Source organism: Malania oleifera, chromosome 7 (genome assembly GCF_029873635.1).
Source record: "Malania oleifera isolate guangnan ecotype guangnan chromosome 7, ASM2987363v1, whole genome shotgun sequence".
In the NCBI taxonomy this organism is placed as follows: Eukaryota; Viridiplantae; Streptophyta; class Magnoliopsida; order Santalales; family Ximeniaceae; genus Malania; species Malania oleifera.
The window spans coordinates 36,474,070-36,497,604 of record NC_080423.1 but is presented as its reverse complement, the minus strand read 5'-3'; the positions used below and the strand labels follow the sequence as shown (position 1 = coordinate 36,497,604).

Below are 23,535 nucleotides of genomic sequence, written 5' to 3'. Positions count from 1 at the left end.
GACTTGTATTGAACCTCCGAGTGTTGCATTTTCGTTGCAATAACTTAGGAAGTTTTGTATTTGTTTTGGGCTGCAAAATGTTTTCTAAACTTACTTAAATATCTTGTGGGATTTACATTGATATATTTGTGAAAATATATTTGCGTTTGTGATATTGGTCTTTGTTGCAATATTTATTCAAATACATATCATTTTGCTGAATACAAAGATTACATATATCTTGCAAACCAAGCATATACACTATTCACGTGCTTGATATATTATGCACTTTGGAATATTTGAAACTTGAGTGATATCTTTGTTTGAGCACCTTGATTGAGAATATCTTGAAATACAAAGATTGATTGTTGACACTCTCACGTACTCACTACACTGATAGAAAATACATTTGAGAGTTAAACTATTTAGACCACACTCAGCTTATGTTTTGAATCATTTATGGTGTATGTGATTGAACGCATTGGGGTACAAATATGCTTTACGTGGAAATACTTTTCTATTGTACCATTTGATTGTAAATCTAAGTGATTCCAAGCGTGGGTTGAGGGGGTGGTAATCTAGTCCGGTAAGGATTGTTGTAAAGGTTGAGATCAGCCCTATGCTAATTGACCTGGTTTGTATAGGTGCCGCTCCACCCATTTAAGTGAGCATTATATTGGTAATCCTTGTGCTTGTTAGCCAATGCGGGGATGTAGGCAATTGGCCGAACCTCGATAACATTTCTGCGTGTCACCCTTTCTTTACTGCTTTCTGGTGCTTGTGTGATTGATTAAATTTCTTTATTTAATTTCTGGTATACATTTACTTTACTTGCACTAGATTGACCATAGAATTGTGAATATACTGGTGTTAGGAGATTGACCTAGGGATTAAATTTTAAAAATACCAATTCACCCCCCTCTTAGGATCACAGTAAAGCTAACACTTTTTAAATGCTTCGGGTGCCCGAAATTAAACTCAGTTAGCTAAACAAAGATCAAAAAGTTTTGGCACATGGTTCGGGTGCCCGACAATAAGTTTGGTTAATCGAACAGAGGGATTCGGTCGCTTGAGGCTTGTTTTGAACTGAAAAGTTTGGCAACCCGAGTTGGTAAAAAGTCACTTTCTAAGGGTTTGGTCGCCCGGAGAAGATAGGGTTATTTTAGGTTCAGTCCCTCGAAGCTTGGTCAAACCATTGACATTCCAATGGTTCGGGCGCTAGAGGTGATATGAACACCTAGGGTTCGATCGCCCAACCTCTCTCATTTTATGCCTATTATTTTATGCCTATTATGTTCAATCCATTTCAATTTGATCCCTTGATTTTAAATGATAATTCAAACTTATTAGTGCACAATGTGTAGGAACCTAGGGTCTTTTCAAGTATGCCCAAAAACCTAGTGTCAGTCGACCGAAGGGTGCCCAAAGGTCATTCGTTCCCTATGGTCAGTCTATGGTCATGTTGAGCTTACAAAACTACATGCATGACATGTGTTGATTATTACAGACCCTTTTGAGATGAAATTATTAAAGACCAACAAAATTAAATGCAAATACAATTAACAATAGTTGTCTTCATTCCCTTTGCTTCTCCAAACGCCATCATACGGTGTGAGCATTGAGTTCCTTATGGCATCAACTATATCTTTACCATCCATGCGTGCAAAGAATTAATCATGTTCATAAGCTCAGTGCACAGGTAAGATACATATGCTTTATTAACATAAAAAATAGGGATCAGACTCAAAAAGTCAACACGGGGTAGATCCGCATCGTGGACTGATCATAGCTGCTCAGAGAGGGTGAGGACCTAATGATGATGGAGGGAACATGTGTTCCTTTGTGCATATGAGGAACAAGGTTGCTAGCTATCAACATTTAAGTGGAGGAGTCTACAGAGCAAGGATTGATGAGGTGGCTGCATCTTGGGTGTCTGTTGAGAGGTGATGATCCAACCACTTGTAGTGAGCCGCTAAAAGCATTAATGGTGTAGGGATGGGCGTGATGTGTGTTGCTTGGTGTGCAAAGGAGTGTGCAAGCATTTTTGAAGGCCTCTAACACGGGTGATTTTCGCCGTTGATGAGGATTAGAGATCCAATGGTGGAGGGCATTTATGCATAGATCGAAGACGTGGCCACACCTGAGGCATTGATAGGAAACATTGATCCAACGACCATGAAGAGATCATGGACGTGTACTAATCGAACAGATCAAAACACGGCACGTGTTTGAAGCCTGCAGTTTCTAAACAAAACTATAAAAACTAAATTTTTTTCTTTTGTCTCATTTTTCCACTTTCATTCAAGACCCTTTCTCTGAAACTCTCTCCCGAACACTCCTTCGCTTTTCCTTGCAAATGAAACCCTAGGGTTTCTTCGTACTGACACTCCCTTCGCATATTCTCCTCCTTTTCTTCATCTTCTCTTCCTCTCAATCCTAACCAACCCTTCTTTGAAATATGAAAAAGCCTTAAACCTCCTCTCAATCCTTTTCAATCTCTCCCTGTAGAATCAATTCGAGACCTAACCCTTTTCCAAGAGCCTTAACTTCTAACTTCTACTTCTCTGAGCAGTTTCAAACCCTCGGGTTCAAATCCCTTACTTAGAAATCTCTTATTTTGAACAAAGAAAAACCCAATGCCTATGTTCTTTAGTTCTAAAAAATCTAAGATTTTAAACTCCAGCCTCGAAATTTCACTCCAAGTGCATTAAATCGAGGCCTAGCCTTCATTATGATGGTCAAGGGAAAGAAGATGGGTGATCCAAAAGACAAAAGGGTCCTCGGTTCCTCCAAATAAGTATTTTCTTTCCATTTTGTTTTTTTCATGATGTTTACGTGCTTGTGCGCATGGTTTGATGTTGTGTGTGATTTGGTGTTGTGTGTGTGATCTGTGTATTGAGTGTTGAATGTGTTTCATGTTGTCGGGACTTCTGTTTGGAGCTTCTGGTGTATTTAGGGTTTAGGGTTAGGTTGCAGGTTTCGGGAAGACGAGTTAACGTGTCTCTGACTAGGAGAGTGACACGAGTAAACCCGGTGAACTAAGTGACTCAGACTACCCGAGTGGGTTATGTTTTTACAGGTATATGTGAGAGGAATCATGTGGGGGTCTGATTAACTTGATGGGCTTCATGTTTTAGGCTTTAATCAGTGTTTGCCAAATGGGCTTGGGTCTATTTTCTAAAAGGGCTGAAGGTTAGTTTTTAAAATGGGCTGGTCAGGGTGGACTTGAAAATTGGTCATGAGCTTGGGGGGTTTTAAAAATTGGGCTAGGATTGGTTTTGTAAAATGGGCCAGTTATTTTTAAAAGTAAATGGACTTAAAGGTCTTTGAAATGGGCTGGTTTAGGTTTTAAGATGGGCACTAGGGTAAGAAACTTTTTAAAACGGGCCCGATTTGGGTTTCAAAACAAATGGGCTTCGAAGTTAGTTTCTAACAAAAGTGGGCTTGGTTGGTTTTTCAAAATGGGCAGGCTTTTAAAACTGGGTATGGTTTTATGGATTTTAAAAGTATACGGGCTCAAGGGCTTAAAATACAAGTGGGCTTGGATTAAAGGATAGGAACTCGGGTTTGGGTTCAAGTTTGGGTCAAACTTTAAGAGGTTTAAATGGGTCAAGGGTTTTGGGTCAAGGGTCTCAGGTAGCCTTTCTGGTCGGATCCGAATCCGAGTTTGGGTTCAAACCAAGGAAGTGGGTTTGGACATGATCCCTACCAAACCAATGCTCAGGTTCAAATATGAGTTTTAAACTCGAGAGGAACTCCTTGCACTCAAATTCACAAACAAGGATCACATAATTCAATTGAAGCAGAAATGAGAGCTTTGAATCTTACCTTCTTTTCTCCTCTCTTCCAGTAGTCTTCTCTAGTGTAGGATTGAACTTGTCTATTCTTCTGAGTCTGACTGACTTGTTTGGTTGCCTGTCCTACCTTTGCTTTTGAATTCTGTTCATAATAGAAACCCTAAAGCCTCTTGTTTTTTTTCCTTCTGATTTTCCTAATTACAAAGAGTCTCTCCCTCTTTTTCTAATTTCTCTCTTTGAACTCTCTCTGCCACTCTCAATCCTTACAGAGTTTCTTCAGCTCTCAATTTTCTTTTCCCTTCTCATTTTCACTGAGTTTGGCTCAGTTTCTGATCGTCTGCTATGGTGCAGCAACTGCCTATTTATATGGAGTTTGGGTGACATCTTGGCGCCAATTTTGATTCCCTCTCAATAAAATTCCCTATGCTGGGAGGGAAAATTTTCCTTTTAACAAACTTTGCACGTGTGATTGCATTTTTTATTTCTTGGAATTTCTTTTAACTGATTTTGTTATCTCTTCTCTTTGTGCGTAGGAGGTTTTGGAAGTTGCCTTCAGTTTGGCCAGCTGTCATCCTCGGAGTGGAGGGCTTTCATTTTTATTGTGTCTATATTTTTTCTTTTGGATGTGAATGTACCCGTGGGTGGCTATGGACTGCAAGCACTGTTTGTAACCCTTCTATTTCCTTGCACTTAGTACTTTATTTCCCTGTATGTACCTGTACCATACTTGCAAGTGCTCCCCCCTTCCTTTCTTCCAATAAAATGTGACATCAGGTCTGTTTGTTTTTTCAATTTTAACTTAGTGCAATTTCAAAGTTGGTCAACCCTACCTAAGAAGTAACCAGTTAATAAAACACGGCCCTAATACCTAACCAAAATCCCTGATTTTTTAAAAGACTTCGATCAAAATTTGAAGGGCTCTATTTAAGATCAAACATACTAAAAAATTCACAGATTCCTACTATGGAAACACTCAAATTTTAACTAAACAGAATTAAAGGGCTAAATCAAGGAGCTAAGCTAAGAAGTTTAGAAAATTCAGGTTTTTGAACTTAAAATTGAAATAGGACTTATCCTTGGACTTATTATAAAGAAAATCAAAAGATTATACTAAGATTAGTATTCAAATTTGAAAACTCAGGACTTAAGGGGCTTAATTTTGAAAAATGAAATTGACTAAGAGTGACCATTATCTAGACTTAATTTTGAAAATACACAGTTTATGTTACAACCCTTGGATTAAGAAAAGAGATTAATTTTGCAACTAAAGAGATTTTTACAAAAACTTAGTATAGAAAGGACTCAAAACTTTCCTAGAACACCAGGACTCATTTTTGAAAATTATTTTAAAGTGACTAGGACTCTAAACAGGAATTTAACAAACAAATCGGGAGTCGGTGCTTGGACTTAAGGTCAGTTTTATCATGTCGGGTCCTCTCAAAATGGTTTGGTAAAAATTAGGGTGTCTTCAAAATGTTAGCAACTAGACAATGAACAAATAAAGCAAATAATGAAGTTGAAAAATGCAATAGTATTTGGAAAATTAACATGCCCTTTACTAAGACAAAAAGCTTGAATAGTACACTATACATCAATTCAAACAAAATAAAATGCATCAAACAACGAAATGTGCTTTTGGAAGAAATTACTTTGAATTGTTTTTTTGGAACATTATGCAATATTTGATTGTGCATATGTAATCCAAGATACTTATTGCGAAGGATATTTGATCCCAACATAAAATAGTACTGGCCATTCAAAGGTTGCAGAATTTCCAATCAAATAAAATATCATTAACTGAAGAAATGGTGGTGCAATCTACTAAGAATCTCTTTAGTCTTGCAAGGAAGTAAAAAAAAAATGGGATCACATTTCAAAAGTAGTTAAGAAACTTACTTGGGTAAAAACTAGCGTACCTTTATTAGTCTATGTAGCTCAAATACTTGCATAGTCGACTCTATTGGCACAAGATACACCAACATACACTGAGAGCAATATAAATAGCATAATGATACATGTGGCACTCAAATGTGGTGATTAACTGTAGCTATTCAATCTAGTGGAAGGTTGAAAACAATACAAGAAACTAATGAGGAGGAAATAGCTCCTCGTTATTCATATACCCAAGAAAATGAAAATTCCAAATAAAAAAAATCACTAATGATAACCAAGATAGAAGAAGTTGTTGCATTATGCAACAAAGGGAGACAATAATATTCAAGGCAATGAAAAATAAAAAAGAAAAAAAAAATACGCCCACCCCCATGTCTATTGGAGTGGATCTAGGAGCAACAATCACACATAAGCAAAAATAAACAACAGAAATAGAAGATCGAATTTACGTGGTTCGGCCGAATCGACCTACATCCATGGAGCACACACCAAATCATTATAACCGGGAGAATAATGCAAGGATGAGGAGGCTATTGCCCTCAACTCAATTCTCTCTCTCTTTCTCACACACAACACACTCTACTCCTCGCTCCTCTCTCTCTCTCTCTCTCTCTCTCTCTCTCTCTCTCTCTCTCTCTCTCTCAATAGACTACACTCTATTCTTGCCCACACACAATCCTCTACAACTCACATCTTGCCACACTCCTCACAACACATATTACACATGCATATACCACACACACACACACAGATATATATATATATATATATATATATATATATATATATATATATATATACACATGGATGAGGGGTAAAAGTCAAGCAGAGGCGGCTAGAATTTCAGCATGGTTGGAAGGTTTGGGGGCTGCTAGTCTCCAACATCAAAGAGTGCGACTAGGTTGGTGCGGCTCCCTACTCCATTACGAGCCACACCCTAACAATGTCTTCCTAAAACAAGACCAAGAATTTGATTTTCCCAATCTACTTTCAAAAGCTAGTTCTTCTTTGTTCTCTCAAGAAGGTTGATAGTGCTGTTGTTTCTCTCGACGAGAGCTGTTTGGCTTCTCAGCCTCCTATTTGTTTGTTTATTTTCTATTGGTTTTACATTTTGTTTAGTGCCTAACTTGGAGAGTTGGTTTCTTTCAATTTCAAGCCTCTAACTTGAGCTTGTATTATTAACGTTGCAGTTTTTGTTGAATATATTTTAGCTTTTATGCTCTAAAAAAAAATTTATCCATACGATGACTAGCTTAATTGTTTAGGGTTTCATGTATTTGGTGGAGCAACCCAAACATACAAGTTTTCATTAGATTTGCTCGAATTTAATTAATCTAAACACTAGTGAAACACCATATGTATGACTAATGGTGTAAAATTATATTATGTTATCTATTGTTGTTTACTTTGTTATCTATTGGTTCTGTTTGTTACTTCTTGCTGCTCCTACTGCTGCTGCTGCTCGATGCTGCTCCAACCAATTTCTATTTTATTTTTTGTTTAGTTATTCAGTTGTTGTTTAGTTTTTTAGTTATTCAGTTGCTCATTTATTCTATTATATGTGTATATATATCATTTTGAGTTTAATAGGCAAAGATAAGAGAAGTAAGAAGAATTCTCGCAGCTTTCTCTGTGCTTCAGCTTCTTCTTCATTCACTTCTCTATTTTTCAGCTTTCTCTGCAATCTTTCTATTTTCATAAAATGGTATCAGAGTGAAATTGATTGCAGATTGTGAAATCTTGTATTTCTTATTTCTTGAAGAAAATGCATTCTCCATTTCATTTTTTTCGTTCTCGTGTTTTTGTTCATCATGTCTTCTCCTACTTCAACCTCTGAAATTGATTCATCTAATCTATATTTTATGCATCATGGGGAAAACTTTGGTTCACTTCTAGTTTCTTAGCAATTAACTGGACCCGATGATTATTCCAATTGGAGGCATGCCATAATATTGGCTTCATCAGCCAAAAACAAATATGGTTTCATAAATGGCACGATAGTTAAGCCTAAGGATGAAGATCCTATGTATGCAGCCTGGTCAAAATGTAACACAATGATTTTTTCCTTGTTCCTGAATGTTGTTTCTAGGGAAATTGCGTCAAGTGTTCTTTATCATGAATCGACAAAAGAAAATTTAACTGTAACTGCTTATTTCACTAGGCTGAAAGGTTTTTGGGATGAACTGTCCAATTTCATAGCCACTAAGAAATGTGTTTGTGGCCGAGGATGCGCATGTGGAAAATCATCTCATGAGGATTGTGTGTTGCAATTTCTTATGGGGTTAAATGACACATATTCACAAATTCGTGGAAAAATATTGTTAAGTGATCCGCTGCCTTCAATTAACAAGGTGTATGCACTAATTGTTCAGGAAGAGCGTCAACGATCTGCTGTAGGGCATGTGCCTTCCATTGAATCTGCAGCAATGTTTAGTAAGAATTATTCTTCAAATGCACACCAACAAAGATATGAAAAAAAAAATAACAAGAAAAACAGACCATGTTCTCATTGTGGTTATAAGAATCACACAGCTAAAAAATGTTATAAAATTAAAGGTTATCCTCTTGGGTATAAATTTACCAAAAGTAAGTCAACATCAAGACATACTACTTCTGCTCATCAAGTCATTGCTGATAAAGATTCAGTTAGTGCAGTAAATTCTTGTCCTTTTACTCCAAAACAATGTGAGCAGCTTCTGAGTCTCCTCAAGGATCCTAACTCTTCATTTTTGTCATCTGCCTTTGCTACAAATAACTCCATGTCAGGTATGTCCTTGCCTAGTATTTTTTATGTTTTTCAATATGATAAAACCTGCCCTTGGAACATTGATATGGGGGCTACTGACCACATCATACATTCGACATCTATGCTTCATATTTACTCTCGTATTACATCTAAAGTTCAACTACCGAATGGACAAAATGTTAAGTCCACACATATTGGTACTGTTAAGCTTTCTAATGATTTATGCTTGACCGATGTGTTGTGTGTCCCTGCATTTAACTTCAATCTTCTTTCAGTTAGCAAATTGACTTCCAACTCACACTTATGGTTGTATTTTACTTCTTCACACTGCTATATAAAGGACCTTGTGAGCAAGAAGATAAATGGAGTGCGTAAAGCAACTAAAGGACTTTATTACTTGCTGTTACCTAGATCTGAGGACCTTTCAGAATCATATTCAGCCATAGCTACTTCCTTTTCACCATATTCAGTTCATTGTATGAATTTTGATTTTTCTGGAATAGATCATTGGCATTGTTGTCTGGGACACCCTTCTGGTTCAAAACTATCTTTGTTACATAATAATATTCCAAGCACAAATAAAGGTAGTCTTCATAACTGTCACATATGCCCATTAGCAAAACAACACAAGTTATCATTCAAACCAAGATCAATCCATACAACAAAACCTTTTGAAATGATATATTGTGATATTTGGGATCCTTTTTCCACATGTGCAATGGATGGTTCTTGATATTTTTTTACTATTGTAGATGATTACAGTCGAAGTACATGGACATCCCTTATGGCACAAAAATCTCAGACTCGATCCATTCTGTAGTACTTTGTTCAGTTAATTTCCACTCAGTTTGAAACCACAAACAAAGTATTAAGATTAGATAATGGTCCTGAATTCAATATGAAAGAATTTTTCCAATAAAAATGATTTATTCATCATTTGAGTTGTGTGAAATGCCTTAGAAAAATGCCATTGTTGAACGAAAACACCAACACCTATTAAATGTAGCTCGAGCATTTATGTTTCAAGCTTCTTTACCTTTAAAATTTTGGGGGGGATTGTATCCTTACAGCCACATATTTTATTAATTGAACACCATCTTCTGTTTTAGAAGGCAAGTCACCATATAAGATGTTATTTGGAAAGCCACCCTTATACGATCAATTACGTATTCTTGGCTGCATTTGTTATGCATCAACACTTAGTCACAACAGATCAAAATTTGATCCTCGAGCAAAGTCATGTATTTTTATTGGCTATCGTCATGGCACTAAGGATTACAAGTTATATGAATTACATTCAAAGACATTTTTTGTATCTTGTAATGTGATTTTTCATGAAATCATATTTCCCTTGGCATCCAATAAATAAACTCATATCGACACACCTCTTACTCTAATAATCCCAAATCCTATGCCTGAGTATGAATGTCATGATAACATATTTAATGGTCAAAACTCACAAAATCATCCATATGCACAATCAAGTCCTCTTCATACTGATTCCATTACTCCAACTTCAATTTTTCCTACCATAGATACAATTTCTGACTCAGTTTCTATAGAACCAGATACACATAAAAATGAGTCATTTGCGGTAGACAATTCCCTTTCCCATCCTACAGGTCACTCACCACCACATGTCAACATTCCTTTCATTCCACGAAGGTCTACCAAAAATAGGAAACGTGCTAGTTATTTAAAGGACTTTCATTGTTATGTTGCAGACCACTCCAAGAATGAATCTTGCCCATCAGGTACACTGTATCCCTAATCATCAGTTATATCTTATCATCATTTGTCTTCATCTCACAAATTTTTTACACTAGCATTATCCACGCATCATGAGCCTTGTAGTTTTTAAGGAGCTTCTAAAGTCGCACATTGGTGTGATGCCATGGATGTTGAAATTATAGCACTTGAGGAAAATAAAACCCGGACTCTCACTAATCTACCAGTAGAAAAGACTCCCATAGGATGCAAGTGGGTTTATAAAGTGAAACATTAGGCTGATGAAAGCATTGAGCATAATAAGGCTTGTCTGGTCACAAAGGGTTATACGCAATGTGAGGGAATTGACTATCAAAAGACTTTTTCACCTGCTGTGAAGATGAGCACGGTGAGATCAATTTTAACTCTGGAAGCTATTCATAATTGGTATTTACATCAATTAGATGTAAATAATGCTTTTTTACATGGAGACCTTGAAGAAGAAGTATACATGATCATACCTCCGGGTTATCATACTTCATCAAAATCACAAGTTTTGCATTTAAACAAATTTCTTTATGGTTTAAAACAGGCATCGAGGCAATGGTTCTCCAAACTCTCCAATAGTCTAATTTCTAATGGTTTTATTCAGTCTAAAGCAGATAAATCTTTGTTCATCAAGAAGACCAGCACCTTTTTTCATTGCTCTATTGGTTTATGTGGATGATATTATGCTTGTTTCTAACGCTGCATCACCGATTCCAAAATTCACATCATTCTTAAATACTCAATTCAAATTAAAGGACTTAGGTCCTCTAAAATATTTTCCTGGCTTGGAAATTTCTAGAGCAAAACAAGGTATTTCAGTGTGCGAATGAAAATATGCACTTGATTTGTTAGAAGATGCTGGAATGTTAGCAGCTAAGCCAGCAAACTTTCCAATGGATCCTCATTTAAAACTCTCTCGATATGAGGGTGATTTATTGACTGATGTTACACATTATAGGAGATTAATTGGTCAGTTACTTTATCTCATAGTTACAAGGCTTGATATCTCTTACTCAGTACAAGTTCTCATCCAATTCTTGACTGAACCAAGAAAACCATATCTTGATGCTGCCATACGTGTTTTGAGATATATTAAAGGTGCACCATCACAAGGGTTGTTGTACTCCAGCTCTTCCTTAACAAATTTGAAAGTTTTTTTAGATTCTAATTAGGCTGGTTGTGTTGACCCTAGACGCTTAGTAACAGGGATTTGTGTTTTCATAGGTGATTCTCTTGTGGCTTGGAAATCTAAGAAACAGACAATCGTTTCTCATTCTTTGCAAAATTAGAATACAAATCTATGGGTACTGCAAGTTTAGAAATAGTTTGGATGCTGCAACCATTCCGTGAACTTGACATTCCTCATTCACAAGCTACCTTACTATTTTGTGACAACAAAGTAGCCATCCACATTGCTGCAAACCCAGTATATCATGAGCAAACAAAACATATCGAGGTGGATTGTCATTTTATTTGACAACTTATTCAAAAAGGTGTTATCAAAACTATGCATGTCAAGATCGATTGTCAACTAGCTAGCTGATATCTTTACAAAAACACTAGGTTCTCAAACTTTCAGCAACATTTTGTCCAAGATGGGTATTCATAATATCCATACTCCATCTTGAGGGGGCATGTAAAAATATATTCTGGTATCTATTGTTGTTTACTCTATTATCTGTTGGTTCTATTTGTTACCTGTTGCTACTCCTGCTACTACTACTACTCGACGGTGCTCCAACCAATTTCTGTTTTATTTTTTGTTTAGTTATTGAGTTGTTGTTTAGTTTTTTAGTTATTCAGTTGCTTAGTTTTTCTTTTATATGTGTATATATATCATTCTGAGTTTAACAGGAAAAGATAAGAGAAGTAAGAAGAATTCTTGCAACTTTCTCCGTGTTTCAGCTTCTTCTTAACTCACTTCTCTATTTTTCAACTTTCTCTACAAACTTTCTGCTTTCGTAAACAATGGATTGCAAATGGTATGTGAAAGATTGTCCCTATGATTCAAGTATTTCTTTTATGGAAATACTCATTAATTCTCTTTCAAGGACAATCAATTGAATAGACATTAAAGGCGCACTTAATTTTGAAAAATATTTTTTATTTTCTAATTTTTAATTTTTAAAAGGTTATAAAAATTTTTAGTTTATTTTTAAATTTTTCAAAATTTGTATTAAGAAGAAGATAAACAATAAAGCTTTTGTACTTAAATGTGCAAGATAGTTTTTCATTTTTTTTTTTAAATAATATAAAAAATTTCAATTACTTTCTAATTTCCAAATTTTATATAAGAAAATATTTAGAATCATGACTTTTAGGACTTGAATTTGGATTTGTGTATATTTAGAAGAAATTTTATTCGTAATCCATGCAAATTAAAGTCCTGAATTCAAATTCCATAGATACAGTAAGCGTTAGAAATTTAAGAAAATAGTGAAAAAAATGTTTTTCAATTATTGTATAAATTTGAAAAATTAAAAAATAAGGTTCCATTTTTGTAATTATTTGAAAATATTAAATTAAAAATAAAATAGAACTATTTTCATAAGAAAAAATAGTATAAAAACCGTTTATACTTGTTCATTCATTTAATAAAAAAGTTGTAAACATGAAAATGTAGTTAACTTTCGTTGAAATTTAAAAGAAAAAAAAAAAAGGTAAAATGAAAAGCCAAAAAGTGATCCACATCTAAGTAGACCCTAAAAAAAATGTTGAACAATCACCTGCGAACATGTATATATTTTTGGAAGTACAAACTTAGCCATTGAATTGAAGAAACAAGCATAAGAAAAGATAAAAAAAAAAAAGAATTATGGGTTTGTTTAATTATTAAAGATTGATATTCTTCATGTTCACCAGTGAGGACTTGAATATTTCCAAGCTTGACAATGGAGGCTGCAAACTGGTGATGGAATATGGGGCGTTGGGAAGCCAATGCTGTAATAAGGGTTGAGGTCCTAGAGTCGATCTGCAGCATTTGATCTGTGCGGCGTCATAGGCTGTGGGGGTTGAAGCGTCCAAATCAACGTTCTCTGAAAGCATGAACTTTGAGTCTTTAATTTAGAATCTGAACAAATCTAAATTCAATATTTCTTCCAAGCATATGATTAGGATTCACAAAATCCGGCGGAGTCATGTGAACACTCCTTTAATTGTATTGATCTCGAAATTTAATGGTTTATACAGCAGGGTGTCTTATAAATACCTTCAATTATCTATGTCACAGAATGTTCTTAATACTATTTGGCCAAATTAAGGGTCTCCATACCTTTTAATTACTTGGACACAGCTCCATAATGATAAATATGTTGTAATAAAATATTTTTAACCCTAATTTTGACTTCAAAAATTACAAGTAAAAAGTACTAGTTAATTAAAAGTACAGTGTAAAATTTCTGCTAAAATATTTGGCCCTTCATCCTAACCATTCATCCATTAAGAGAAATTATTAGATTACGCTCTGGAGTCAAGTACTAGTGAATTCTTGATTTTTAAATAGTTTTCAATATATAGTTATTTATTTGAGTCAAACTTTTTAATAATCACTTTGAAATTCAACAATTTAATCGATCATTTACAATACATATGACATGATTAGACATCTAAACAATTAATAACTTTTCTAAGTCATAAATGGTAAGTCTGTTCAACGTTTTTGCTTCGCTATTATTGAGGAAGAATGTACGTTCTGAATGAGCACGCTCCTTTTGCGGGCATAAGGGCATTGCAGATCTAGAGGTTCACTCTTAGCTTTCAAGAATAGTTTTGCAAAAAAGAATTTAAAATTAAGAAAAAGAATTAGCTAGCAAGCTGAGTAATGATATGTATTTGGGGGATGGATGATCACCTGAGAGGACAGGCAAGTCCAGTGCATCCAATCCATCGGACTGATAAAACTGGATGAGATCAGTGATGGTTTCTCGACCCATGGGCACCCTTTCGGCTTCCTTGGCAATAGAAACTTGCCCGTCCTTCCTCCTGTAGGGTACCCTCCAATATGGACCTCCAACTCTCACGGTGGCATCTCTCGCCGCCGACGTCAGAATGTCCGCGCACGACACCGTCTTCGGCCACTTCTTCTCAGCCTCAAACTTAATACCATCTACCACTTCAAACCCCTGCAATGTCTTGCTAGCGTCGGCCGTCCTCTCGCTCCCCCCATCATTTAAGAGAATGGACGCATCACATCCCTGCGTACGTGCATGGCCATGCATGAGTTTATTAATTATCTATAAAAATAAAATATATATTACAATAAATAAAATAATGTGAAGGGCTCGTACAATTACAAAAAAATGATAATAATAAATTTTATTTTTCAATATTTATTAAAAAAAATTATAGAACTTTTTTTAAAAAAAAATCAAGATTCTTATTAAAAAGAAAATAAAAAATTTGTTCACACGTGAAGAATAATTATTTATTTTTTTAGATCTCAAAATAATTACAAATAATTACTTTATTTTAAAATTTATATAAAATAATATTTGGATTTATGAATTTTTTGAATTTGGATTTGTGTGGAGTTAAAAGAAACTCCACACAAATTAAAGTTCAAGATCCCAATTTCATACTCACATAAGTAATGTATGAGTTGGAAATTTTAAAAAGTAATGAAAAAAATATTTTCCAACTATTGTACATAAATTTCAAAAAATTTAAAAATAAGATGGCTTTTTATTTGAAAAATTAAAAACGCACAATAAAACTATTTTAACAAATAAATAGTTCCAAAACTATTTATCGTTGTTTATTCATTCCTAATTCATTCTTCCTGTAAGTTTATAAAAAAAAAATTAAAATAAAAAATAAAAATTATTTTTCACATCTAAAGAGACCTTAATTATCACGACGAGGCGTTCTTTGTTCCAACAAGATATATTGTCAAGTGACAACGGATATGCACGCTCTAAATATGGTCTTATGTCTTGTCGAAATGTTTGCAAATGGGATCACTAATGCAGTCGTTGATAAAAAAGAAATGATACATCAATATATACAAGTACCTCAGATTTTATATCTTCATTTTTTGAAGATCTTCTCAAGGAACCTTTTCCATGGAGGCCCAACTTGAAGGGGGCGATTTTAATCACTTGCCTATCAGATACAAGAAAGATCTCGAAAGAACATTTTTCCGAAAGAGAAATTCATAAGGCAGTCTTCTCTCTGAATGGAGATAAATCCCTTGAACCTAATGTGTTTACCATTGCTTCGGTGCAAAAGTTGGGGTTTTAGAAGGAGAAATTCATGTTAGATTTCGAGGAATTCTACTCATAAGAAAGGTTTGAGAAAAGCTTAAATACTACTTTTTTTGTGATCATTCCAAAAGAAAGAAGGGGTTGAAAACATCAAATATTTTAGACCCATTAGTCTTGTTGGCATTTTCTATAAAATTATGGCTAAGGTTCTATATCCAACGGACTTAAAGAAGCTCTACCAATGATCCTTTCCAATCAATAGACAACATTTGTGTCAGGTAGAGAAATCCTTGATGCGGTTCTGATAGCAAATGAAGGAGTGGATTTCTTGCTCGAGAAGGAACAAGATCAAAAGCTTCCTATGAAAAGTTGATTTGGAGAAGGCCTTTGACCATATTAACTAGTATTGCCTTTGCAAATTTACGAGCATAATCGGATTTGGAGAGAAATGGATGAATTGGATAAAATGGTGCATCTCAACAGCATCCTTCTCAGTTTTGATCAATGGAGAAGTTTCTAGATTCTTCAAGAGCTCAAGGGGTCTTAGACAAGGCGACCCTCTTTCCTCTTTTCTCTTCATTTTGGTCATGGAAGTGCTCTCACACATGATCTTCAAAATCGTTGATAAAATTTGTTGGGGGAAATCAATATCCACAACTTTTCTCACTCCATCACGTTATCCCATATTTTTTTTGTACATGATATTTTGATCTTTAGCAATAACTCTTCTTCGGACTTTAGGAATTTGAGAGAAATCTTGCTGTGTTTTGAGGCAGTTGCAAGATTATTAGTTAATCTTTCAAAATTCGTATCTTCCCGATTAGAGCCCTTAAAGGTGCAAAGAAGAAGGCCAAAATTATTAGTTGCAAGTTGGACACGTTTCCTACATCGTACTTGGGACTACCGATGGGAGTTAAACTGAATGCTAGGTTTATTTGGGACCTAATGGTGGAAAAAATGGAATAGAAACTAGCAACATGGTAATCAAAGTTCCTTTCTATGGGAGGTAGACTAACACTGATTAACTATGTTCTTTCCAATCAACCCATTTACTTTATGCCTATGTTCCCCATGCAAAAGAAGGTGATTTGGGTTCTAGAAAGGTTGCAAAGGAATTTTTTCTGAAAAGCAACATAAGCAAAATTCAAATTCCCTCTTGCAAAGTGGATTTTAGTGTCTCAACCCAAATGCCATGGTGGGCTTGGAATTAAAGGCCTTGACACTATGAACAAAACTCTATAGGGGAAATGGATTAATTTGGGGCTTTTGTAGGGAGGAAAAGAGTCTATGGAAAATGATTATGTGTATTAAATATAGGAATACGTCCTCCGATTGGTTCCCATCAAAGCACTCTAGATTCATCGATTGGAGCTTGTGGAAAAATTTCACAAAACTCAAGCCATTTTTTTGGGATCACACGAAGATCAGAGTGGGAGATGGAAAGAGATCAAAGTTTTGGTTGGATAAATGGGCCGCTAATGCAACCCTTCAAGATCTCTACCAAAATCTGTTTGCTTTGGTTGGTCAAAAAAATGTTAGAGTGGTAGACATTCTTAGTTTTCCCAACAATAGACCTCTCTGGGATATTTCTTTCAACACGCAGGTCAGAGGCAAGGAGGGCAATCAAGTCAATGTGTTGCTCAAATTGGTTTACGAAGCAACAATCAGTAGGAGGGACCCTAATTCTTTCTCTTGGGAACTCACAAGATCCCAAGCTTTCTCAGTGGCTAGTTGTTACAAACTTCTTTCAGAAAAGGAAGCCCATTAATTATTATAACTCTCGACTACCCGCCAATCTGATTTGGAACTCTTTCATTCCCTCAAAGGTTAGTATTTTTTACTGGTTGGTTGTTAACAACAGAATTCTAACAGCTGATAGTTTATAAAAAAGGGGATGGAAGATGATTTCAATGTACGTTCTTTGTAAGGAGGAAAGTGATGGGGTAGGTCATATTTTTCTCCATTGCCATTACAGCGGGAAGATTTGGAAATTTGGCCCACAAAAACATGCTGAATCACCAAGTTATGCCAAAAAAATATCCTGTCATTGTTCTTTTCGTGGGGTTCCACAAAACTAAAGGATTTTCTTAGAAGATGAAAAGCAGCTACTATGGCAACTATTGTTGGGCAATATGGAAGGAAAGGAATGGCAAATTTTTAGGAAAAAATATACTGCGACCCACATTGTGTACAAAGGATGTCTTATTAATTTGTTTCATTGGTCCTGATCTAACTCCCTTTTATCTAATCTAGATAGAGAGGAATTTAATTGTATTTTTTCGATATATATAGGAGGGTGATTACTTCACCCTTTTGTATTTCTTTTTGGAGGTTCCAAGCTTCTTCCTTGGTTCTCCTCTTATCAATGAATTTATTCATCTTTATGAAAAGAAAAAAATATATTTACAAGTACCCTTACTGAGCAGTCGTGGAAGTGAAGCCTTAGGAGACTGGCGGCGAGACTGTAATCCCTGCGGATCCATTCATTCACTTTTCTGTGAATAACTGCCTTGAGATCTGGACAAGTGTTACGACTGTAGTTGAAGGAGAGGTAATTGGGCAAGATCTCCGGCGGCGTCTGGTCGGCTGGAATATTCCGTGTAGATGAACTGGGGATACCCTTGGCAACGGTTTCAGGCGGTGGTTCGTGGTAATTATCATCAGCTTGGGCTGAGGCTGAGGTCAGGTGAATAAGAACTGCTGGAATTAGAATGAGAAAGATGAAGGAAACTGAAGGATTCATGGCTGATGTGACTCACTCGATCGATCAACTAGGCAGCCTTCAGCATGCTAGAAGGGAAGAATTAACTGTTTTCTTTCAATATGGACGTTTCTAATGCATCGTTTGGTCGATTTATATACAGCAGTTTGGTAACGAGTAGGATAGACGATGATTATCTCATATATTTATGCATACTGCAATCTATGTTTGGTGGAGAATGGAGACATACAGGGACGCACCCCCGCACTCACAGACGACATGCCAGCATGTAGACTTGACAATAGTTATATTTTATAGGACTAACATATGTACATGTATACATACACACACGGAAAAGGGGGGAGAAAAGTAAATAAATATTTTTGCCAAATCTAATAGAATATACATGGTACAGTCCAAAGCCATTATAAATATCATTAAACTACAGAAAATATGTATTTACATCGTACAAAGTACATATGTTCCACAAACTAAATTTCAAACACAATCAATATCGTTTAAAGTTGGAGCTGCCACCACATATTATTTGGTCCATTAGTGTCCATCCTTCACATTGCCTTCCCTTTTGTTTGTCGATGGAAAGGTTGTATTGGTGCTAGTTTGGTATTAGTAGTCATCGATGCTAATAATTTATCAACATGATAACTAATAATTTAATCTTGGGCGGTATGCTTCCTAATTAATGTTATAAAAAATGGAAATCCAAAATCTTAGGCTTCAACAACATTGATGCATATCTGACAATAAGAAAAGGTAAATTAAATAGTGAAAAAATATCACGGACAACCTGGAGGCATAATGAAACTTTTGGTAGTTGCATAGGAGATAGCCAACGATTTTATATTTTTTATAGTATTTGTTCAAGGTCTACTCAAAGATCACAAAGTTAAATTCTAAGATCTAAGATGATAACAATAAAGTGCTTTTCTTTTAATCAGAAGAGGGACACATTATAACGCTTGATGCACTTAATTAAGAAAAATCCAGAAGAAGCAAATTATGAATATTCATTTTACACAAACAATTAGATTCAACATGTAAAATTGCTATGATTATTTGTTCTTAAATATCCAACCCGATTCAACACTAATTCATGCAAGCAAGGTGCTTTACAAGTGTTCACATCAAAGGTTAGCAACCAGACAATGATCCAATAAAGCAACTAATGAGCCTCCACGTGCATGGCGAGGTAGAAAGGCATCAGCACAAAAGAAGGAGCATCGAGAATTCAATTCCAGGTAGATACGCTCACGGAACCAGCGATATTTGTGTATGGTGAAAATTTATTCTGTGAGCCAACGGGAACCAAGGATGGTGCCGCAGAAGTTGTGTTCGCATTCCGGACTTTACCTGATCAGCGTGACCTAGGGGGAGGATGCTGATCCGTAGGTTTTAGTGTTGCATCAGGGGATCCGAAGGACTTGTTGGTGACTGAAGTTCCTATGTAATCAAAAATAAAATAAAATAAAATAAAGCAACTAATGAAATTGAAAAAAAAAAATGTAACTGTAATTGCAAAATTAACATGTCCTTTACTAAGATCCAAAAGTTTCAATAGGACACTAAATCAATTCAAACAGAATAAAATACTTACATCAAGCAACAGGAAAATGATTTTGGAAGAAATTACTTTGAATTGTAATCTTGGAACACTATGCAATATTTGATTGTGCATATATAATCCAGGCTATTTATTGTGAAGGAAGTGTGAACCAAACAAAAAATAGTCCCATTCAAAGGTCGCAGAATTTCCAATCAAATGAAGAAATGATGGCGCAATGTACTAAAAATATCTCTTTAGTCATATAAGGAAGTAAAAAAAAAAATTGGATCACTTTTCAAAAGTAGTTAAGAAACTTAATTTGGCAAAAACTAGTACAGACACCCCATTTTGGTCCAAGTCAAATATCATAAAGGCATTATTATTATTATTATTATTATTATTATTATTATTATTATTATTATTATTATTATTATTATTATTATTATTATTATTATTATATTGAGTATAAAACAAAAGTACAAAGGGAATATCTGCAAGAAATACAAAATTTGGGAAAATATAAATACAGAGAAAATACAATGCAAACATGTAGTGATCCAAAAATTAAAAAAATTTAAAAAATTAAAAGAAAAATTAATTAAACAAAAATTAAAAATTTAAAAATTTTTAAATTAAATTTAAATTAAAATTAAAAAGAAATAATGAAATAAATAAATATTATTAATTAAATAATACAATATAATATTATAATAAAATATTATATATATACACACGTTAACTTATCCCTCAAGGATCAAGAAGCTTTTTTTTTTTTCTTTTCTTTTCTTTCTCTCAGTGAACAAAGAGTTCCATGTCCCCTCTCTCCCACTTTCCTCCAACTCGTCTCCGTTATTCGGCCGATCAAAAATTTGAAATATCGTTGGACTCTGCTTACCGCCACTGACATTTATACTTGAGCGGATATGTCGTGAGAGCAGTATAGACATATCTCCTGGAGTAAGGTCAAATTTCAAACTTACCTCAATTTCTCTTAAACTATAAGACCCATTAACGAATGGAAATTGTCCGGAGACTCATGGGGAGATTCTCTACAATCTAGCCGGAACGAGTTTTCGAATTGAAGTTCTGGGGTACCAATCCTAAGTCGGGGGTAAGCTTGATAATTTAGGCTTTTATTAGACTATTTAGGGGATTCAAAACTTAGGGAAATTTTAGGGAAAGTTATTCTAAGAATTAGGACGAATAATATGGTGAAATTTGAATTTTAGGGTTCAGGGGTTTTTGAACGTTTAGGGCGTAGGCTGGGGTATTAGCGGGCTTTTTCAGGAATCGGGTGAGGAGACTAAATTAAGTCATGAATTTTATTTAATTTGAACCAATTAAATTAATATATTTATTTATTTATTTATTCATTTTGGAATTTAAAGACTATTTTGAAAACCAACCGTTCGAAATAGATTTTACAAACTTCGGATATATGGTATGATATTTTTGAATAAAATGAACGGTGGAAAACTTGTTTATTTATATGTATATGTTAAAATGTGAAAAATTGTGTGGGAGATGATTTAATTTGTATGGATTATTGTATATCTGGATTTGGGATTTTGAAATACAGAATTGTTTGAGAAATACTGGAATTGTTGTGAAAAATACTAAAAATACTTATGAAAATACTAAAACTGTTTATGAAATATAGGAGTTTGAACTAACGACCAGTGGTTGGGTATTATTTGATTGGCCAAAGGCTAGGACTATTATTTGACAGCCGAGGAAAGAGTTTTTATTAATATCTATATACCGGATTGTCTTTTGTGGCCGGGGCCCAGGTTTTTAGAATAACAGGAAATATATGTGAATTAATGTTTTAATGGTGATTTCTATTATCTAAATTGCATGATATGCTTTAGGGACCCTGAGGACTAGTGTATTGTGAGCACGGTACCGATGCTAGAGATTTGTTATGTGGCCGTGTGCGCCCACATCTGTGCTAAGAGATGTAGCGTGACCTTATCCGATTTGCCTACGTGAGGAGAATGCACCCCTAGGTGAGGGCAATCGGACCAGCAGTTGGAGCTACATGCACCCGCGGAGTATGTTAGCGGAGAGTATAGATGACTACTGTCTGGGTGGATCCCCTAGGACATTGGTCCAGCTTTTGGGCTGCACAACCCGTGCCATGGGGATGTAAATGGCGTCTTTGTCACATGGAGTGTCTTATATGCATATCTGTTAATTTATGTGAATATGGTTAATTAATAAGATAACTTCGAAAGTTTACTGAGAAAGGTGAGTGCCCTCGTAACAGTAATGGTACTAGAGTATAGGGAAACTACTTGTGTGGGTGGATAATCTTACCTATCCTCGGCTAATTGTGTATGTGAGTGTAAAATAAGAATGTTTTCATAAATGAGTTTATTTGCTTAGTAAACTGGTTATTTTATGTACACTAAATGCATGTTGGTCATACACTGACATTAATTTAGTATTTCCCTTACAGATCTGTGCCTCACCCCTACTTTACAAACTGTCTTTTTTGGAATCCTAAAGATCAGGTCTAATGGGCTAAAGGAAGTTTATGTAGGTAGTTTGTAGATAGAGATTTTATTTTTGTTTAGTCTTGTGGGATGTAATTATGTGAAAATGGATATATTTGTGTATAAAGATAGTTAGAACTCTGGTAATGTAATTTGAGGATTTTATATTTTATTTCCGCTGTGTATGTGTGTTTTATATTTGATGAATAAGGTATCAAGTACACTGACGTCACTAAAGTAGCACTCCGAGACCAGGTGGCGGGTCGAGGTCGTTATAAGTGGTATCAGAGCCTAGGTTTGTTAGGTTTTGCAGACTTTGAGGATTGATAATTACCAGTGTAGTGACCCGAAGAATAATAGCACTTTAATAATAAGAGGGAGAGAAAATAGATACAGAAACAAAAGAAGACCATAGACTTCGTTGACGAAAACTCTGCGTTCGTCGACGACATTACATTTTGGAGAATAAAATAATTTAATTTAATTTTAAGGAAATTGTCAGGCTTCGTCGATGAACACAGGGTTTCATCGACGAAGGTTTAAGAATTTCTTCGACGAACACAGGGTTTCGTCAACGAGAAAGTACCGAGAGGGGTTCCGAGGCAGCCTGAACTTCGTCGACGAATACAGGGCTTCGTCAACGAATTTAATGAAGGACTCGTCGACAAGATGACCTGTCTCGTCGACGAATCTGGCAGTATATAAGGAGGAAAATCGAGATATTTCTCATTTCTCTCGCCGCTCTCTCTCTCTCTCTCTCCCACGACTCTCCCTCCCTTCTCTCTTCATTTACGGCCCCACTAGTCTCCGGATTGACGATCCAAAGCTACCACGACGCTCCTAGCGGAGTTCTCTGCAAAATTGCTGGAGCGGATCGTCAGGAAAACGAAATTGGATTTCATCCCAAATTCAGGGTAAGGACTTTTATCTAGTTTTTGACTTCTTGGCAGTTATAGGAAATGATATTGGCAGAAAAATACTGATATTATGTTTTGGCACATGTTGGTTTCAGGATGTTTTGTAGGAGGCCCTACGGGTGTTAGGCTTGTTTTCCCTAGGGGCTTTTCAAAGTTAAGGTAAGGGAAATATGCTATGGTAGGAATTTTCTAAATATTATACAGTGTATTTATTTACGAAAATTATGTATTAAACTATGGTGTGGCTTGTGAACATGTATGTAGTATGGGGATATGTTTTACGAATTGTAGTTTCGTGGTTTTTATGAATTTCAGTACCATGATTTTTCGGATTTAAGTATTATGATTATGTGAACTTCAGTACCATGATTTTACGAATTGTAGTACCATGATTATACGAATTCCAGTATTACAAATATGCAATTCCATGTTATGATTATTTAGATTTCAGTACGTTATGCAGCATCATGGTTATTATGATTAT

At 35.3% G+C, this 23,535-nt stretch overlaps 1 protein-coding gene across 1 annotated transcript; it reads right to left on the bottom strand.

Annotated features, from left to right (window-relative positions):
• Positions 1-13,002: 13,002 nt before the first annotated feature.
• LOC131160810 (peroxidase 7-like) lies at positions 13,003-18,114 on the bottom strand. Its single transcript, XM_058116691.1, has 3 exons — positions 17,785-18,114; positions 14,021-14,363; positions 13,003-13,205 (listed from the first exon to the last, which is right to left on the bottom strand). Exons 1-3 carry the CDS (start codon positions 18,112-18,114, stop codon positions 13,003-13,005), a joined length of 876 nt encoding a protein of 291 aa, XP_057972674.1.
• Positions 18,115-23,535: the final 5,421 nt, after the last annotated feature.

Excerpts from the sequence above, each read along its gene's own strand:
- LOC131160810 (XM_058116691.1), bottom strand. The coding sequence starts at position 18,114 with ATGAATCCTTCAGTTTCCTTCATCTTTCTCATTCTAATTCCAGCAGTT. Across the intron at positions 14,364-17,784 it reads TCCACGACTGCTCAGTAAGG|GGATGTGATGCGTCCATTCT; the intron begins GTACTTGTAAAT and ends GCACGTACGCAG. Across the intron at positions 13,206-14,020 it reads GGACTTGCCTGTCCTCTCAG|AGAACGTTGATTTGGACGCT; the intron begins GTGATCATCCAT and ends TCATGCTTTCAG.